The 20,064-nt window shown below is 37.0% G+C and overlaps 2 protein-coding genes across 3 annotated transcripts in view; one reads left to right on the plus strand and one right to left on the minus strand.

Moving 5' to 3' along the window:
- Nucleotides 1-2,247: 2,247 nt before the first annotated feature.
- Nucleotides 2,248-3,283, minus strand: LOC122072947. The gene is made up of 2 exons (XM_042637394.1): nucleotides 2,960-3,283; nucleotides 2,248-2,844 (listed from the first exon to the last, which is right to left on the minus strand). Exons 1-2 carry the CDS (start codon nucleotides 3,281-3,283, stop codon nucleotides 2,248-2,250), a joined length of 921 nt encoding a protein of 306 aa, XP_042493328.1.
- Nucleotides 3,284-7,011: 3,728 nt separating this feature from the next.
- LOC122082899 (uncharacterized WD repeat-containing protein C17D11.16-like) overlaps nucleotides 7,012-20,064 on the plus strand; it is a 30,949-nt gene continuing 17,896 nt past the window's right edge. Inside the window, exons 1-8 of one of the 2 annotated variants that reach the window (XM_042650714.1) lie at nucleotides 7,012-7,155; nucleotides 11,503-11,641; nucleotides 15,400-15,593; nucleotides 15,688-15,767; nucleotides 15,860-15,955; nucleotides 16,072-16,195; nucleotides 18,890-18,948; nucleotides 19,060-19,125. In XM_042650714.1, the coding sequence (XP_042506648.1) occupies nucleotides 11,523-11,641; nucleotides 15,400-15,593; nucleotides 15,688-15,767; nucleotides 15,860-15,955; nucleotides 16,072-16,195; nucleotides 18,890-18,948; nucleotides 19,060-19,125 (738 nt within the window). In that variant the 5' untranslated portion in view covers nucleotides 7,012-7,155; nucleotides 11,503-11,522. Of the gene's footprint in view, nucleotides 7,156-7,244; nucleotides 7,359-11,502; nucleotides 11,642-15,399; nucleotides 15,594-15,687; nucleotides 15,768-15,859; nucleotides 15,956-16,071; nucleotides 16,196-18,889; nucleotides 18,949-19,059; nucleotides 19,126-20,064 lie in introns of those variants that run through there. The other variant, XM_042650716.1, reaches the window with a different exon arrangement.

A 20,064-nucleotide genomic window follows, 5' to 3' on the forward strand; every position in this document is an offset into this window, starting at 1 on the left:
AGACTGAAAGGAACCAAGAGACAACAGTGGGCCGTTGAAAGCACGTTAAGAGAATTAGTGAAAAGAGATCAGTACTAAAGGCAGAGCTCACCTTCAACTGTTTTCCAGAAGCCAATGAAACTGCCACATGACAGATATGGTGGACATGCTGCTTAGCATGGCAAGATAGCTATTCCCAGAACTATGAGTAACAGTAAGAAAAATATAGTGTAAATGTACAATCAGGCATACAAAACGCCTTTATGAATTGCAAGGTTATAAATTATGTTGGGGGTTTTGGCCCATTACATTTTTTAAGTATTATTACAGCAATTCATAATTGCTTTGTGGAAGTATTATAAGAAGCACAATAAACTTTCCTACCATCGTCTGTTTATAAAAGAAATGACACAAACATTTGGTTGAATACTTGTCGAAGGTCTCTAAAATCATGTATCATCCTCGACTGGCTCTGAGAATTCAAGTTGGGTAGTCAAAAACATTAAGGAATTTAAGTAGCAAAAAAAAAAAGAAGCAAGAATTATCATATGTTTTTAGGCTTACATTACACAACTGCATTATCCCTGTTTCTGAATGGATCATATTGTTCAAAATTGATGATATCAGAGTACAAAGATGGCCTAAACGTTATCAATGCATTCACTAAAAAACTATTACAAAATCAGTAACATATCTTAGGGGGACAACTTCATGTATATGATAAGAACCACCGACTATTCGAAAGTGCTACGACATTATATCAATATCTTGACACCCAGAATAGTAAATTAAATTCATTAAACAAAAAAGGAAGGAAGTACAACCATATAAAAATTTCAGAAAAAATAGGGGCAAGGAAGCAAAAGCTGACCAGCGGTGACCATAGATGATCCCTGCAGAGGTGAGAGAATATTTTTTCTTCACTCTTCTCTTCCTCTCTCCCAGCTTACCCGGCGGTGACCATAGATGATCCCTACAGATGTCGAGAGAAGATTTTTCTTCACTCTTCTCTTCCTCTCTTCCCCTCTTCCTCTCTCCTAGATTTCCCGACGGCGACCATAGACGATTCGTGCAGAGGTCGAGAGCAAATTTGTCTTCACTCTTCTCTTCCTCTGTTCCCCTCTTCCCATCTCCCACTTCACCCAGCGGCGACCACAGATTAAATCGAGAGCAGATTTGTCTTCACTCTTCTCTTCCTCTCTTCCCCTCTTCCCCTCTTCCTATCTCCCACTTCACCCAGTGGCGACCATGGATTATAGCGACGCAACTTCACTCTTCTCTTCCTCTCTTCCCCTCTTCCTCTCTCCCAGCCTCCCAGCGGCGACCACAGATTGGGAATGGTTTGATGAGGTCGAGAGAACAAGACCTAACTAGTTAAGATCACTCCCAAATCTGATTTGAATTTATCAGTTGAAAGGGACGTTGCAAAGAGTACAACCTTGTCCATGGTAATGTATTTGAATTTACCAAGAAAAATAGTACAGTATTGCCAGTGTATTTTAACCTGTTGAGTTACTTTTCTCTTATAACGTAAGATGCAAATCTAAGGCTTGTAATTAAATTGATCAAATCCAACGGCTGCTATCCTGCTAGCATACCTAATTCCTAGGTACTACGCTAGTATACCTATCCCTCTCCCTTAAAGAAACGTGGGAAACGAATAACGTATGGCCTAGTGAAGAACTGTAAGAAATTAAGTTTGAAGAGTAGTATTTCCTTACATAATTATGACAAACTTCACATTTGGGATGGTGCAACTGTTTGAAACTAGACTTGTGGTATGGATTCCTACCTGATAAGGAAAACTTTGATTCAACACAGAAAAAGAATTTGTAAGAGGTGGACATAAGAATTGGATTTTAATTAATGCAATAGGTGGGCACAACTAATGACATAAAGAACGTGTATATGCAATACTCTAAATTTCCTGGAAAATCATCACAGGGGAAAATAAACATGTTAGTATGCAGAAAATTTACTATTGCAGCTTTGCTGTTCATAATCAGACGACCCATGAAGAATCACACACCATGGCAAAAACTAATTTACCATATATTTCCATGAGCATTCTAGATAAACAGATATCCAACTCTGTTACTTTCCGATAAAACTCATAATACCTACTTATAGAAGCTTACCAATCACCAGTTGATCAGTTTAAATGAGAGAGTTCAAAAATTAAGTCACTATTACATCACCAAAATAAGCATTTCAAATGTTTGTCATAAATTGTCTAGTTAATATTTACTTATGTTTTGAAACAACACACTAATCATAAATAAATAAAGCGACACATCCACAATCTTGACCACCATCTTCGATATTCTTTATGTAGTGGTCAAACACCTTAGGCTTATCTGCCTTATTGACATTCAAGAAGATGGGAGCCAATTCCTTATGATGCATGAAGAATTGTTTAGCACACAATTTTTTATCAAACTCAACTCCTGGAAGTGCATCAATCTCAATACATAAGTTTTTTGCAAATTCCTTCCAGGTGCCTTGCTTGGCCATCTCCACAATTGCATTGGCTATCACCTTCAAAGGACTACTAACCTTCTCTGCACCTCCTTTCTTCTTCTTCTCTTTACTTGTTACCCCTGAACTAGGCCTACCACGGGAACGACTGCTACTTGCATTGGGAGTATAATGGCCACTTTCACTAACATTATCATCAATAGCATCATAATTGTCCAAGCTAATTTCTTCATCAATTGGCATTGGAATGTAAGGTTGGTCCTCATTGATTGCATTGGATGGGTGTGAAGATGCAGCCTCGGTAGCAATTTCATTACGCAGCCATTCAACCATTTGTAGGTGAATGGGAAGCACTCTATGCTCTTTCCAAAATCTTCGCTCTTTTTTCTATAAAAAAAAAATGATAATTAACTCTTGGATTGTCAGAATAGTAAACTGTTAACTTTGCCTTTAGTATAACTTTCTAACAACCTATAAATAATGCATCAAACATTTAATTAACCTTTAATTCATTCCACATATGTTGTGGTGCATCAAACTGCTTCTCGTGGTCATTCCAACCCATTCCACTATTTTTCTGTAAGTCAACAAACGACTTCAGCCTTGCTTTCCATATCCTGTAGTGATTGCGGCACTGTCCCCAGTCATATTTCATATGAAATCTATCATATAATTTAGTTGAGACTACTTGAAATTGTTCTTTTTTCAACCCATTATCTCCATTATTTCCCTTTTGTTGTTGGTGTAGAATACGCTCCAAAAAGTAGTGAGATATCTCAGAAGGCCATGTAGCAATTTTTGAGTTAGAACCCTCAACTGCGTCCATCTTTGCTACAATGAATCCTGATATCAAATATTCAGCTCCCCCAAAAAAAAAGAGGAAATAATTGTAACCATAAAAAAAAAGCATAATATTCCAAAGAATGCATATTAATAGTGAAACCATGAACTGAAAAAAGTTATTACAAGCGCCAAGACACACAAAACATGTTCATGTAGTTCAAATTACAAAATCTTAAAATGAAACCAAGACTAGTTCAAGTAGTTATGACAAAAGATAAATGGATTCAGTCTGTATCTTCTTGTGATTCATATGAAGAATCATGCATTTCTTCATCTGAATCATCCTCCTGCCATCCAATCATTTCACATATAATCAGTCATTTCCTCTCGGAATTGATCTTGATCAAAGTTATCATCTTCATCATCAACGTCAGAATCCTCATCACTATCTTCATCATTGTATTCTGCTTCTTCATTAGTATTCTCACATGTAACTGCATTCTCCTGTTGAATCCATTCTTCTTCTTCTTCTTGAACACTATTTTGAGTAAGGATATGATTGTGTATCATAACACAAGCTTGTACAATCCTAGCCTGAGTCTTGAAAGGATACTCTGGTTGGGTTTTCAAAATCTTGAATCTTGACTTCAACAGTCCGAAAGTCCACTCAATTATGTTACGTAATCTTGAATGACGCAAATTGAACAATTCTTTCTTGTCGACAGGTGAAACATTCGAATTTCTCCACTCTTTCAAGTGGTATCGAACGATACGATAGGGTCTTAAGAACCCCTTCTAGTTTGCAAACCCTGCATCTACAAGATAAAATTTACCTCTAGGAACTGATAGCTTTGCCTCACCTTCTCTGTGAATGGAATCATATAATATTCATGAATCATGTGCTGATCCTTCCCAACCATAAAGTATATATGTGAACTTCATATTAAAATCACAAACTGCTAGGATATTTTGCAATATATTTTCCTTCCTATTGCGAAATGTTCGATGTTGAGCAATTGGTACCCATGCAGGGATATGCGATCCATCTATGGCTCCAATGCAATTCTTGAAGTAAGGGTAAAAGCTCCTATGGTTACCTGATGTTAGCTCATGTGTTATGGTACTCGGAGGCTTCAACAATACCGGGTACAGTTTGAGAACTGCTCTCAAAACACCATTGAAATATTGGCTGATAGTTTCACCCTAATGCCCAAACAAATGTAAGAGGACACGGTTCTTAACATTGTGATCGATTGCAAAAAAAAAAAATAACAACTTGTTCCTCCACTTGAACATTAATTGTATCATGCAGAAGACCCTTGGCACGCATCACTTGACATAGGTCAAAGAATGCCTTTTGACTCATTCTTATCATGTTTCGACATGTCTTGTCAGTATGTCCAATGATTCGTTGTGTCTCAACGGAGCCATGTCGAGTCTCATTATGATAAGGTTGTTTACATAGAAACAGTTTCTTATACTGTTCCACTGCTATAACAACTGCAGTAGCCGCAAATATTATTACTTTCTTGCGCCTCTGATAATACACATCATATTCTTCATCACTATTCATTTTTTACGTAAATCTACAATTTAGAATTAAACAAGCACTTTAAAACACCAATAATGTATTCATATGTATTCAAAGAAGAGAAATCAAAACTATTAAAAGAAATAAAGAACGAATTAAAAATTTCAGGCTTTCAGACAAAAGAATTCAAATGAAATGCTTCTGAATATAATAGATGATGTATCTTAGAAACTGAAGCATAATGAGGATCAACAATAATAAGGAGCTACTGCCCGTCTCATATGTGGTCATCTAGCCTTGTTCAAATCGGCAAAAACAGGGGTTCATCCACAGGGAGATAGCTTGGAAGGAGACACAAAGAAGGAGATCTACACCATAGCCAATCCCCAAAATCACAAGTGAATGCAAAGAAGCTGAATGAAAGCTTTCCTTTTAATTTCTACCACTATCGTTTTGTCCTTTGAGGGAGGTGTTCTATATAGATGCAAAAGAAATCCTGATTTTCTATAATAGATCTTGGAATTTGGATCTGAATTATTACTGTGGAAGATATATCTACTGGTTAATTGGCAGACAGGAATTGTACACTGCAAGAACTATATAATAACAGTTCCATGGATGCAAGTGCAGGGAGCAGATATGTCAGAGCAGAGGTAAGACAAGAGAATCAACCAAAACCACCTCACTGAATAATCAAAATATAGGAGGAGAGGAATTCAATGGTGATTTGCTCCACAATAGGAATTGGATTTATGGGAAAATTCTAGGCCTATTAGAAAAGGAAAAACATTTAGTTAGATCAGGGGAAATAACTTTTTAGCCAAAATAAAAGATGTAATAAATGATGGTGTGGAAAAGCAAAAAAGAAAGGAAAATATTAATGGTGGACAATTCAATCAAAAGGAAACTAGTGTTTCTAGATGCTGAGATGTGAAAGTGACCACAATGAAACAAGCCAAAAAAAAAAAAAAAAACTGGCCTTTCAAATTGCAAGTCCTGCTAACCAAAATTCCCCTTCATAAGCACTATTTCCACAGGCCGATAGAAACTCATCCTTCTAAAACTCTGGCTATTTAATCCTCCTCTTACAGTAGATACATAGCTCTCATACCTTGTTTCCTTCAGTAGATTAAACCAAATAATGAGAATCCCACCACTAATAGATACCCATTTTCTTCATGAGCTAACAAACAAACTGTATAACAGTCAAATAATTTCCTTCAGAAACACATATACTAATACCAACCACCATAATCCCCACTGCAAGATAATCATCTTTTTCCTCTGATAAAGACCTTTACAGTAGAACCCACGTCATGATAGCAGACCTGATTAACTGATCCTCATGAACCAAGTCCAAAATGCAAGACAAACTTAGCGAGGGAGAGAGAGGAGGAGGAGAATACCAAATCCAAATTTGTAGAGTCGCCGGCTGGCTGAAGCAAATGTCGTTGGTGGGAGGGCAGGCGAACCAGAGAGCAAATCACTTCAATCGCCACTGCTATATATCCATGAACAGATCATATGTAGTCTGAGTTAAAAAACCTAAAAATAATGCTTACAACACAATGAAAAGAGAGAGGCGTAGTTCTGATTTTAAGAACCTAACCTTACAACTCAATGAAAACACAATAGAGAGCTGTAGACAGAGAAAGCGAGAGAGAGAGAGAGAGGAAAGAGAAAGCGGTAGGTTATGGTTTTAAAAACCTAACCCTAGAACTCCATGAAATCGAAACAGAGAGCTTTTGATTTTAAAAACCTAAACCTAAAACTCCATGAGAGAGAGAGAGAGAGAGAGAGAGAGAGAGAGAGAGAGAGAGAGAGAGAGAGGAGGGCTTACTAGTCTCCGGTGAGACTATCGTGGTTTGAGAGGTCGGAGGTCGTAGGTCACAGATCACAAAGGTCACGGGCAATGTCGCGGTTTGAGAGGTCGAGGGTTGAGATGTTGTTTTCTGTGGAGAATGTATTTCTGTTATCTCCTTTTATATTAGGTGGTAAAAACGTTGCTCAAATCTAAGTTTAAGTGTTGAGGTAAACTCAGATTTGGAACACATCTTTTGTAATATAGTCATTCATGGGAAGCAGGATGCTCACTTATGAGGGTCATTTTAGTGAAACCAAACAACTCTAAAAATTAAGAATTATCATTTTAAAGAATGTCATCCCAAAGTTTTACCTAACCAAACACCCCCAAAGGGTGACGCGGTGAGCTATTCACGAGTTAAGGTAGCTATATAGGTTAATTCAAGATTGAACCTAGCGATTGTACCCTGAATATAAATAATCTGGGATCCAAACAATGGCCTCAGTTGGAAGTCACGAGAAGGGCTGGCGGCTCCATCGTCTCAAGCGGCACGAAGCATAGTTGCTGCTCGAACACGCAGGTATGCTCTCTCTCTCTCTCTCTCTCTCTCCCTCTCTCCCTTTCTCCCTCTCCCTCTCTTTTGCCCTGTCCCTCTCTGCTCTCGCTCTCCTCTCTCCTTTGCTCTGTCTCTCTCTGTCTCTTTCTCTCTCTCTCTCTCTCTCTCTCTCTCTCACACGCGCGCGCGCGTTGTCTATGTTTTTCATAGGGTTACCGTGAGCATTGGTAAGTGTTAAAACTTTGACTAATCTAGGGTTCATATAGTTCTGAGCTTTGTTGGCAATGGGACTCAGTAAAATATGGTTCTGAGAGAAGATATAAGAATGCTTTTCTGAATGCATTGCACTTCCCTTTCTTTTTCCTTTTTAAAATTTTATTCTTTTTCTGGTAGTAGATTTTTCTGCAATTGCTTGATGGCATGAGGCTGGCGTTTTCACTTCACAAGGCTTGATGGGATTTTTTTTTTTTTTTTTTTTTTTAATTTTTAATTTTTTGTTGTTGATTTGCAAACAGAGATTTTCGTTCTCCCTGGGTGAATTGTGGGTTGCTGAGATTTGTTTAATATTGAGGGGAAATTAGCTCATTGGATAGCACTTCATCTTATTTTTCTTGTTTAAGAAATAATTAGAACAACGTAGCTGAGAGAATTAGAGCTTTGTTATAGTATGTCTTCTTAAGAGGAACAATCTTAGTCCCCAAAATGATCCCAAATTCAATTGGAATAAGAAACTCCACCGATTTGAATTCTAACAATGTGACAATTACCTAATTGTTTTTTTATTTCTAAACCACCAGTTGAAGTGAGATCTCAGCCCAACTGCTTCATGATGTTCTTAATACTCCCTTTGTCTTCATTATTCCCCTCACCTTATTTGCAAATTTGTTAGGGAAACAAAGAAATTATTTATGTATGTAAGTGGAATGGAACAGAGTACTGATTTTAGAAGGATGTATGTCCTACTTTATTCTGTCTGAAATCTGAATAATGCCCATCCAATTGGACTTGTGATTTTTTACTCAGGAGGATGATGTTTTGATGGCCTGTTGGGATAAGGTCATTGATTGTTGTTTTAGGATGATGTTTTTGATGGCCTGGTTCTCTGATCTTAGGGATGAAAAGATTTGTTCCCGGATACTTTGCATGGGCATCCAAATCCTTCACTAGCCCAAATTCCGCTGACTTTTTTGATGAGATGGATATGGGTCTTTTTGCTAAAATGGATTCTATATTTAGAGAGATTGATTTGTTGGCTAGATAAATATCCAAACAAATGAGAGAATTGATTTAATAGTAGACACTTCATCCTTTGATGATTTGGTCACTTTAATTCCTTAAATTGATAGGTTGATGAAAATATTAGGGTTTAATGGATATCCTTCCCTAATTCAACTAGGTTTGTTCCCATGGACAAAGCAAACAACTTGGTAAATTGAGCCATTGAGATAGGCTACGAGTAAGTTTATTGTTTTATTTTTTTATTTTTGGATTGTCAAGAAATAAATAGAAAAGAAAAGAAAAAACAATAAAAAAAATTTATATTTGAGGAGAGAGAGATGAATCCAACTGACAAACTCAGGGTAACTAAACAATTTTTAGGCAGATTCTAGATGAATCCAGCTGAGAGACTCTGGGTAACCAAACAATTCATCCTTCAGAATTACTATTCCACAGAAGCTCATTCTATGGAATTATGTTCAGAATCAATACGTGCATCAACAGATTTATGCAGCCAAACGCTATGTAAGATATGGTATGGATTAGCCACATGTCAAATTTCAAGTTCTAATCCAATTATTTTACCCTCCCATGTATGTCTGTCAATCCCTCGTGATATATGAATACCCGTTGGTAGTCCTGATTTTTTCAATGCTTTAATTTTCATGTGGTATATTCTGTTTGTTCTGAAACTTAACATATGCCAAAGGGATCTCAAGTCTACTTGCTCACCAAATTTCAGCCCCATCTAACTAGCACGTGGTGCAAATACGAATGTCGTCCTCATATTGATATATGGACAATCCATCTACGTTTCCCCAGCCATTCATAAATCACAAGGATGTCATTTCAATATCAAGGAATCTAAAGCCATTTCTACAATCTTATTGTCACTTTGAACTCAATTTTACCCACTTCTCCTACTTGTTTGGAGCTGCAATTAGACCATTAAACTCTATCACATGGATCCATTTAAGGGTGTCAAAAACATAGCCCAAACCGGTAAAATTGACCAGATCGAACTGAAAATCGCTTGGATAGAACCATACCATAAACTGAACAAACCCAAAACCAAATTGAAACTGATGCAAAATCCTGACCAAAACCAAAAGCAAGAGCAAAACCAAAACCAAAACCAAAACCAAAACCAAAACCAAAGCTAAAACCAAAACCAAATGGTAACAAACCGAAACCAGCCAAAAACTTATAAAAAATAAGGTTTTTGCATAATTTTGTATAAATTTGCATGGCATGGTAAACCGAACACAATCCCAGTCCAAGACTGAAACAACCTGATTACATATCGATACAAAAAACTAGAACCAAACTGAATAAAAAATAGAACCGAACCCAAACTGAAATTTCCTTAATGATTAGGTTTCGATTTCGCCATTCACTCCGAAACCAACTCAACCCGGACCAAAATCGGACCAAACCGACCGATTGACACCCTAGATCCATCTTTGCTTATGGAGGGACAACTACAAGTTTCTGGGCGGTATAACCCTCCCCTACTATTTAACATTTTGGCTTAGGCTTTTTCTTGCTTTTCTACTCGTCTGGCATTCTGTTCTCCAGACATGAAGGTCTCCCATCTCCACTCACACCTTCCCTAATATCCTCCCATTAGTGTTGGGTTTTCAGATCAACGACCGATTCTAGGGTTCTTGGAGTCGATTCCAAACCGATCTGAATTGGAATTGGGCCTTGAGAACTCCATCACCGTTCATGTTTTTTTAAAGCCTAAGCTTGAGCCTGCAGCCCTGAACTGCAAATTTTTTCCAGATGGGGAAGCCATCATCGTTGTCAAAATGCTGAGGTTTCTTGTCGAGGTTCTCTACTTCTCTCGAAACTACTTCTTGAGCCACCATCATTTTTCTTTCATTCAAGACGGCTTCACTTTAATTCTCTCTTGCCCTCTCTCTAATTTGAACCCATCACTTTGTTTCTCTTTGATATGCCTTTTATTTCCTTGTCGACGCTTGGCACCTCATGACCGCTGCTCGATTTTTCTCATATAACTTAACATAACTATGATAGATTCACCTCATGATTGCTGCTCGATTTCTCTCATATGACTTGGACATAACCATGATAGATTGTCCTTCGAATAACAATATATTTTGAGTTGGATGCTGTTCTTCTATTTGTGTGGTTATAATTCAGAACGCCCATTAATGAATTTTTACAAAAAAGAAATGATACTATTTTTGAGTTGTATGTTTTTGATTTAGCTGATAGCAAGTACTTCTTTTCCTGTACTGTTGCTATCTTATTTATGTGGTCTTAGGTTTTTACTGACATATAGCTCTCTCCCCCCTCCTTTTCGTACTATTTTTTTCGTAGTATTTCCTTTAACATAATACAGTTTTATGCCATTCTGGAAATTCTCTTGAAAATTAACACGGATTTTGCATCTTCTGGCCCAAATTTACAAACCCTTGTTTGTTGTTAGCTTTCGGTCATATCATCCTTCAGCCCCTCCCACTTCTCCGTGGGTTAATGATGACCTTATTACTTTAGAGAAGAAAATTATAATTCAACAACAGAGGGGTAAGGTGCTCCAGAAGGCAAAACCTTGATAAAAACTCCTAGTCCAAGACAGTGAGGCCCACTATTATTTGTTGGCGTTTCCATTGGTGATTGTTATTCAACTACTTTCACTTTTTTCTACTGGGTTCATTTTATTTTCCTTTCTTTCTTTCGTTCTTCTTTTTTTTTTGGTGTTAATTGCTATGCTTATGTTATCCTTTGGATTTCTTCTTGCTTAATTTTCAACTGCAGTGCTTATCTTATCATCTGGATCTCTTCTTGTTTATATTAAAAGAAAAGGGCAAGTGTTTTGTGTCCGTGAGAGGCCCCTGCGCCCACACATAGAGGCACACAACCCCAGGTAGGGGCATGGTGGTCATTGTGTCCCTGTGTCTGTGGTGCAGGGGCCCCTCATGACAGAAAACTTTATCCCAAAAGAAAAAATATTCATTGAAGGGAAAGGAGTTTCTTAAAGTAGTGACTAATAACTCTTGTCCCTCTTTTTTCTCTCTAAATATTTGGGTCACTCTTCTTGGCCAAAGGTGTCATAGGATCCTTACCATTGGAATTAATGATTGTTTTTTTCCTGTTGAGGCTTACTCTCTTAGTTGTTCCTTGTAGGTAACACATCTGTGTGAAAAATGATAGCAGCCATTTCTTGGGTGCCTAAAGGGGTTTCAAAATCTCTTCCAGGTGTGGCAGAACCGCCTTCTAAAGAGGAGATTGAAGAGATACTAAAGAGTGGTGCCTTAGAGAGAAGGTAGGACTTGCTAACCCATTGATGTTACTAATTTAACTAAGCACTTTGGCCATTTCGTGCAAAATTGTCAAAGGATAGGATTGACTCCAATCCACACATACAGGGACCCTGCAAAAGTGGGATTTGTACTGTTTTATGGTGCTTAAGAATTTTGTCTTTTATTAGGAAAGATATTGGTATCTAGACTTAGTGTGACTGGCATCATCATTTACCATCACTGCAGTTATTTTGAATTTCATTATCTCTTTTAAAGATCTTTTTTGAATGGGATATGACTTCAAGGGGAGTTTATCAAGTAATGTAAAAAATAAGGTCAAGAGACAAAAATCACACACAAAATGATGCATTCACAGCTACAAAGTGGCCTAAGAAAGCTGTGTTGGATGGGTTGAATTCAGCGATTTTTGTTGGTCACGGCATCAATGAGACTCAGGTATTCGGTAAAAATACATTAATGTTTTCAGATGTCGTGTTCTTGAACTCTGATTAGTTGTGATGGAGAAGAACAAACATATTTTGGTATTTAACCTGAGTTTAGTTATGTGAACATTTAAAATTATGAGCCATGCCCTGTCTGTCACTTTCATGATAGCCAATGAGAACACAAGAAGTGAAATCTTTGCTCTTCAAAGTTGGATGGTTTGCCACTTCTGGGTAACATACTCCTGTCTTTTCTGTGTCCATTGATTCTACTGCATCTCCTTCCCTACCTCCTCCAGTCCTCTGTTCCTCTTCACTCCTTCATGGGTTAAAGCCCTTAAGCATGATATCCTATTTGGATGGAGCCTACTAGAATGGTGCTAAATGGTGTTTTCCAGGAAGGATAATGGCCTCTTAGTAGTTGGACCCTTTTAGCATCCAAAAGCTTACTCATATATACAGGTAGAATAGGACTTGAATGGGGGAAGTAATGGAGATCTAAAAGCCAATGTTTTTTCTGCATATTGCATCATAATCCTTCTTGTTCATAAGATTTGATTTGGAGTATCCTTTACCTTTTAATCAATGTTTGGAATTTCAGATTTCGACCCCATTTTGATTTCTGTTGAAACCGAAATATTTCAGTGAAATTTCAGTCCATTTTGCAAATTTTGGTCCAGTCACACTGCAGTTTCAGTAGTCATTTTTTTTTTTTTTTTTTGATTGAACCCAAAATATTTTTGTGAAATTTCAGTTATTTGATAATTAAATTTAATTGTATTGTGATGATGCTAGAACCCTTGAAAAACAGTTCTGTGTAATGCCCTACCTTCTATGGTACACTTGGAAATAGATCTTTAGAACTAAATCGGACGGAAGTGCAAAACAGTAAGGGTTCCCAATTCTCTAGACAAGCTTTAGAGAAAAAGAGTTATATTCTTGATGGGGTCTCATTGGTAGGTACAATCAACCTAAGGTTTAGCAGATATAATTTCCCTGTCCAAAAGAGAGCAGCCACATCTAAATGAACTAGTAATTTCAAACTTGACATTGGTCATGTGGGGGAAAAAAGAAAAAACTTCAACGTAGGTGATATATGAAGAGACCTCTTTCTTATGTGATAACATATGCTAATTTGCTAATACTATGTCAATGGCAAAGTGGCAATTAACAAAAGGAAATTGACACATGGCACTACTGAAATCTATATCAGAAATTAAGGGCTCGTACTGTATATACAGAAGAAAATATTTCCACAATGATTTCACGTATCATCCATGTCATGGTTATAGTTAGGTTAATGTAGCTTGTGATTTTTATGCTTTGGACTTCATTGCAAGCTAATTCATAAGCTTTTTCATGTCTTTGCCAAAATGTGCCATTATGCTACATTCTATGACGATATCATATGGCCTTAAAAATAAAAATAAAAAGTGATGGAACATTGTTCCATTGTTATAGTGCATGTAGTTTGGTGCTCCTCGGCTGCACCATACTTTGTTAGTCCAATTGCTTTTCTATTCAACTATTTCTTTTCCCCTCCTGTATTGCATGCATAGTTGTCAAGGCATCGCCTAGGCGACGACTAGGCATCCAAGCGGTTTGCCTGGGGCCTAGGCGACAGCCGCCTTATTGCACTGCATGCTGCCTTGTGTTTTGGCACTTATTTATACAAAATATAATGCTTTTTATCATTTAAGTAAATGCTTTTTATATTTGTTATTTCATTTACTTAAGATATTATTCATAAATAAGCAAATACCCCCTATTTGAATCCAATAAAAATAGTTTAAAAATCAAATTCTAAAAGGATAAAAAATCAACCCCCCAGTCCAAGAAGAAAAACTGAATTTTGGTTATAGGGGCGATTTTCAACTTTTAAATGCTGGAGTTTTTCTCAATTATGAAAATTTTATAAATTCTATCATGTTAAAACATTGCTAAAAAACAAAAGTCCGGTAAAATAATTTTTTGTTTTGATATCCATAAAATTATTTTCATTCAGACGATTTTAACAACATTCGCGCACTTAAAAATAAGTTTGACCGGAGCATAACTTTGTCATTATAACTCATATTTAAGTAATCTTAGACTTGTTGGAAAGTTGATTTTATATTATAACTGATTCAAAAAGCCTCATGTAAAAATAATATCATTTGGCCAGTCAAACTTATTATAGAAATAGAGTATTTCTATAAATTTTGATTTTTTATAACTTAATATGACTTAATGTTAATTTTTTATGATTTAATATGGCTAAATGTTGATTTTTAATGAGTTGGTGCTGCTTAATCTTGATTTTTTATGATACAAGGTATATATAGTTTGCTAAATAATGTTAGAAAATAGGGAAAATAAAAAACAACAATTGGTCGCCTTGTTCGCCTTAAGGCATGCGCCTTCTCGCCTAAGCGCTTAGACAACTCTCCACCGCCTTGATTTGCCTTGGCGCCGTGAAAACTATGATTGTATGTATTCCTCTACTGGGTAATGGGTATATTTGAACTTAACCCCCCTAAAGTGTGTTGAATTTTTCTGGAGGGCGCTATCATCCTTTGATTTTAAACTGTCATTTTCATCAATTTTATCTGTTGCATGTGAACCACTATTTTGCTGCTTTAGTACATATCTACCCGTCTAATGTGCTTAAAATAATACTTAAGGCTAAAAATTTTTGGTTCTTGCATATGATGCTTCATAGTTTATATGTACAAGCTTACCTACATATATCCATAGAAACATAATCATTGCATTACCTACTGTGAGTCTGTGACTTGCCCAACCAATTCCATGAATAGGAAAAACTATCATTGGATAGCTTAGTAAGTGGACTTACCTTCCTAGTTTATTTAAATGAATACCCCTGGATACCTTCTTATGCCATTTGATTTGATCGGGAGAGCTAGTTTCACCTGTTGGTGATGTAATCACTGCCTTACATGCTTATACACTAACTTGTGTACATATGTAATTTCTATATGGAAGAAGGGAAACAACAATATGTTTGACTATTCTGATTCTTGAATCAAGGAGATAAGTTGTAAAGTAAAATATCTTCTTTCTTACTGGTCTGAATTACGTAAAAATTAGCAACTCATCATCTGAGATAGAACCTATTTATTTGTATGGAGGTGGGGGGTGGGGGTGGGGTTTGTATTCTCTAGCTGTTTTTGTTCTCCCTCTTGCTGCTGCCGTCTATTTTTCAGTTTCACATGTGATAAATTCTTCACTCCCTCGAAGAAAAGGATCCTATTGAATCTTTTTTTTGATTGAATTCTTCCCATGATTAATCTCTATTTTTATTTCTGTATAGTTCTGAAAGCTTTTTCATTGTGCAGTGGAGATAGTGAGAATGAGGAAGATGAAGACATGGATGTTGATGCGGCCAAGCAGACAGATGATGTTTCCCATGCATTGGCAGCGGCAAATGCACTTGGCAGGACATGTAATACAAGTTCTGGGACAAACTTCCAAGACATAACTGATGGTCTTAGGGAGCTTGACATGGATCACTATGATGAAGAGGATGATGGTATCTTCAATGAATTATTTGTATATGCTTTCAATCTTTTTCCTATTGCCTTCAATGAATTATTTGATGATGGTTTTTTTTTTATTAACCTTAGGCATTGAGCTGTTTAGCACCGGACTTGGAGACACCTACTATCCAAGTAATGACATGGATCCATATCTGAAAGATAAAAATGTAATCTTTGTCACTTTCTTATTTGCAATTTAGCGATAGATGTTCCATAACTTGGTTTATTATTGCTTGAGCTGCACTGTTATTTCTAACAGGATGAAGATGATGAAGAAATTGAGGATTTGGCCATAAAACCATCAGACACAGTTGTAGTTTGTGCACGTAATGAGGATGATGTCAGTCATCTCGAGGCATGTGATATTATTTTGAATAAGAATTGGATACACTATTGCCTCCCTCTGTAGCATTCACTCATTGTGTGATGATGAGATTTTTTATAAAAAGCATAAAATACTTTAATTTGCAGGTTTGGATATTCGAGGACTCAGATGACGGTGATCCAAACATGTTTGTTCACCATGATATCATCCTTCCAGCTTTTCCCCTTTGCACAGCATGGCTTGATTGTCCTCTTAAAGGAGGCGACAAAGGTATGATTAAACATTTCTTTTGAATTTTGAGGTGTGCTTGATATTTGATTTTATGTATTTTATTCAATGTAGTGTTTGATTTTGTTCAAGAAAGTCCTAAAGAAATATCTGTGTCTGGGTTCTATATAAGAGTTCCAAATAACCAAGAAAAAAGAGAGTTTATGTTAATTCAAATATAGGAGAGGTTCTCTGAGCAAACGACATAGAGAAGTGCACTAATGAGGTGCGTTAAAGCGCTATTATACATTAGAGGGTAGGGAGGTCATTTCATGTGAGGAGGAGAGAGAGACACAAATGTGCTAGCATACCCCACCCCAGCGGCTCAGAAAACCTTTTTTCAGACTTATCCCAACTAAATGAAGTCGGCTACATGGGTCTGTGCAAATTATAATGTGTAGAATTTGTTTGTCAGCTAATTGGTGACTAAAACGTAACTTTGAAACAAATATAGTGTCCAGTAATGATGAAAAACTATTCGTAGTGTTGATTGTGTTGATGTTAGCTGGATGTCGTATGGAGAAACAGGTTCTCAAACTGAGTACAAAGCCTTTTGATTTAAAGTGTTGGTGTGTATCATATCGTATCAGCTGATTCGTATTGGCATCGCTTGGTATCGATAAGATACTCACCGATACGATACATGTATTTTAAAATTTTTGGGTATCGATGAGTAGCGAGAGTATCCTACCGTAAGGGCATACCCGGTGCACGAGGCTCCATCATGTGCAAGGTCCGGGGGCGAGAACTACGCAGCCTTACCCCAAAAATGTTGAGAGGCTGTTTCGACCGCTTGACCACCAGGTCGCAACATTCATACCATACCTTTGGATCAAGTGTGCTCTTTATTCTACGAGACTCATTGATACTCATTGATACGTACATTTTTTCGAATGAATGAAAGTTAAGGGTATTGGTACGTATCGAACCATATCGGCCAATACGGTACCGATACAACTCCATAAGCTTGATATGTCTCTTTGAAGGAGCAGAATGCCTTTTATGAAACAAGAATTGTGAACAGACGCGAGTTTTGGGGCATTTTTCTCTTCAAAATTACCCCTAGTAAATGATTTCTGCAAAAAAAATTCCGGCCCGCTTATCGGCAAGTGGGACCACCATTATTTGAGAAAAATCTCCAGTACTTCTTGGATTAAATTAAGATTAGGCTTCACCAATAACAGGAAAGTGCACAACATCACCTTAGTTGCTCTTATTCTTAAAGAACCTCATTTTTTGAACAATTTCAATTGAATACACTTTTCTCTTAATATGGTGTTCTACATTTTAGTGTTTATGCGTGATACGATACGATACGATATGACACTCTCCGATACGTATCTTAAATTTAGACTGATACCTATACTTTAATCCTTGCCAGTGGTCCTAGTGAAAGAATATTGTACACTTACATGAGTTCCAATTTCAGCATTAATCCCTAGTTCCACTCCGTCTTGAACCCATAGTTTTTAAGGCGGTATGGCAACGGAGGCATTTGAGGGTCTTTTGGAGCGCCTTAGCAATAAGGCGGGCATAAAGCGTTGCCTTATCGACTAAAGCATTCTTGTGTAATTTTTTTATAAAACCAATCTATTTGGCTCAAATCCTAGTTGAATCCAATTACTCATATGTTAAATAAATATTAAAGGTTCATATTCATACCAATGTAAGATATTCATTAGGAAAACTGATCAATAAAGTGAATAAACTAAGTTCATCTTCATCAGTCATCAATCATATTAACATATAATATAAATACATAATTATGAAACAAAATTATAAATATAAAGAAAAGAAGACATAAAAAATATAAGTATTTATTATACTTACCTCTATGATGCCAAAATGAGTGCCTAAGTCCTAAGGTCATCCACTATATTTCTACTCCTGTCAAAGTAAGAATGAAACTCACCGTTGCTAGAGTAAAATGGTCGCCTGGATCAGTGGTTCTTCCTTGTTCCTTGATTCATTCTCAAAGCCCTTTCTTAAAACCGTTGACAAAATCCAAACCCTGTTTGTGAATCATGTTTTTGTTTTGTTTGTTTTGGTTATTTTTGGTGGAGTAAAGCTGATCACATACATCTCAAGTGTTAACAAAATCATACACCTACTAATAAAAAATCTATATTTGGAATCTTCATCAAGTAATTTTAAAATGTGTTTAAAAAAAAAAAACCCCCATAAGGTGCCACTTCACATAAGGCGGAGCACATCCTTACCATCTCTAGACCGCATCAGCGCCAAAGCGCTGGTAAGATGACGCCTTAGCAGCGCCTTAAAAACTATGCTTGAACCTCTACTTAGGAAAGCAAATTCGTATTCCCAAACCAACTAGATTTCAGTTTTTCTCCCCCCTTAACTCATCTGCCAAAAGCAAGATGAAGTGATGAAGTGAACTACTGGCCTCTACAATCCTCTTTATTTGTCATCATCATTGAGATCTAGATAAGTGGTGTGATTCCAAGAGTAGCCAACCAATAAGTTGGGCATGCATCGCTACAGATCCAATAACCAAAGTGATGCAAACTAGTACAGTGTCGTCTCATGAATTTTAGTTTGATTCAGGAGATTATCCTCTATCTCTTACCTTGACTCTTATCATTGTTTGCACCATCTGTTAATTGGAATGTGAGTTTGTTAGTCATGCTCGCTTGCTCTTTATTTTTCCCTCCTAAAATACTTGTTCTTTTTTGGCAGGAAACTTTATAGCAGTAGGCTCAATGGAACCTGCAATCGAAATATGGGACCTGGACCTCGTATGTGGGCCTCTCTATTTCTTAGTTATTGGTTGATGCAAGTCCATGTTAAGAGACCACTCAGCGATAATTTGTATTGAAATCTATAACATGCTTCTTCCTTGTTTTCAGATTGATGAAGTCCAGCCTTTCGTAATATTAGGTGGAATTTCTAAGAAGAAGAAAAAAGGAAAGAAGGTTTGCATTACATATTTGCTTCTTGCATATCCCATTGTTTAATGAGATCTTGTTTGAAACTATAATTTTTCCTATGATTCAAATACTTGTCTTGGCTGGATTTTTCTTATGTATTGGCAGAAACTTTGTTATCATACACCCTCTCCCCCCCCCCCCCCTTTTGTCTCTTCATAATTTTAAGGGAAATGAGATACAGTTAATTTATCAATGAAAAGTTTACGGAAACATTATTGGAGAAAGGGGTCCAGGAACATCTTCCCTGGCCAAAGTTATAAAGAAAATAATTATCACCAATTCACCAGTCAACATTCATCCCGCTGAGAAAGATGTTCCAATGCATTCTTTCCTTAACCCTTAATGTAGGGCTTGGTCAAGGAAATCCTAACGTACAGTAGGGTCATAGTTACTGATAACAGAGGACTTTAACGGATGGTTCCAGCAACAAATAAACGCTGATAACATCTAACTCAGCCAATAGATCAGCTTCAAACTACCATTGAAGGGAGGACCTTGGGTGGGTGTTTCACTTTCAAAACTTGGGCTGGAATGGATCGGTTGATCAGGAGTTACAGGTCCACGAAATTCTCTGCAGAAATCTCTAGAAGTTGAGCCGCAAGATAGGATCATTAAAACTTGTTGAATTTCTAGGGGCAGTTCTGTCCTCTCAGGCTTAGTGTCCCTTTTATCATTGTAATAAGTAGGTTAGGGGTATTGTAGACCTATAACCTAACTCTTTTTTAACTCATATATATATATCAGGAGGAGTCTGCGATGGTGACCTAACACACAATTGCAGGCTGCCTCTCCAGACCATTCGGTGGCCTCTTCTCTTTCTTCTTGTTTGCTTTTGGGTTGGTTACTTAGATTCTGGTTTGCGACATGGTATCAGAGCCTCAGTAATCAAATCGAGGGTGTCTCCTTCTATCTCCTGCTGATTTT

Source organism: Macadamia integrifolia, chromosome 1, assembly GCF_013358625.1.
Source record: "Macadamia integrifolia cultivar HAES 741 chromosome 1, SCU_Mint_v3, whole genome shotgun sequence".
Lineage (NCBI taxonomy): Eukaryota > Viridiplantae > Streptophyta > Magnoliopsida > Proteales > Proteaceae > Macadamia > Macadamia integrifolia.

What these genes read in the sequence shown, in the direction of transcription:
- LOC122072947 (XM_042637394.1), bottom strand. Translation starts at nt 3,283, where the DNA reads ATGGACGCAGTTGAGGGTTCTAACTCAAAAATTGCTACATGGCCTTCT. An exon ending in ATATGTGGAATGAATTAAAG is followed by an intron (nt 2,845 to 2,959) that starts GTTAATTAAATG and finishes TTTTTTTTATAG; the next exon opens with AAAAAAGAGCGAAGATTTTG.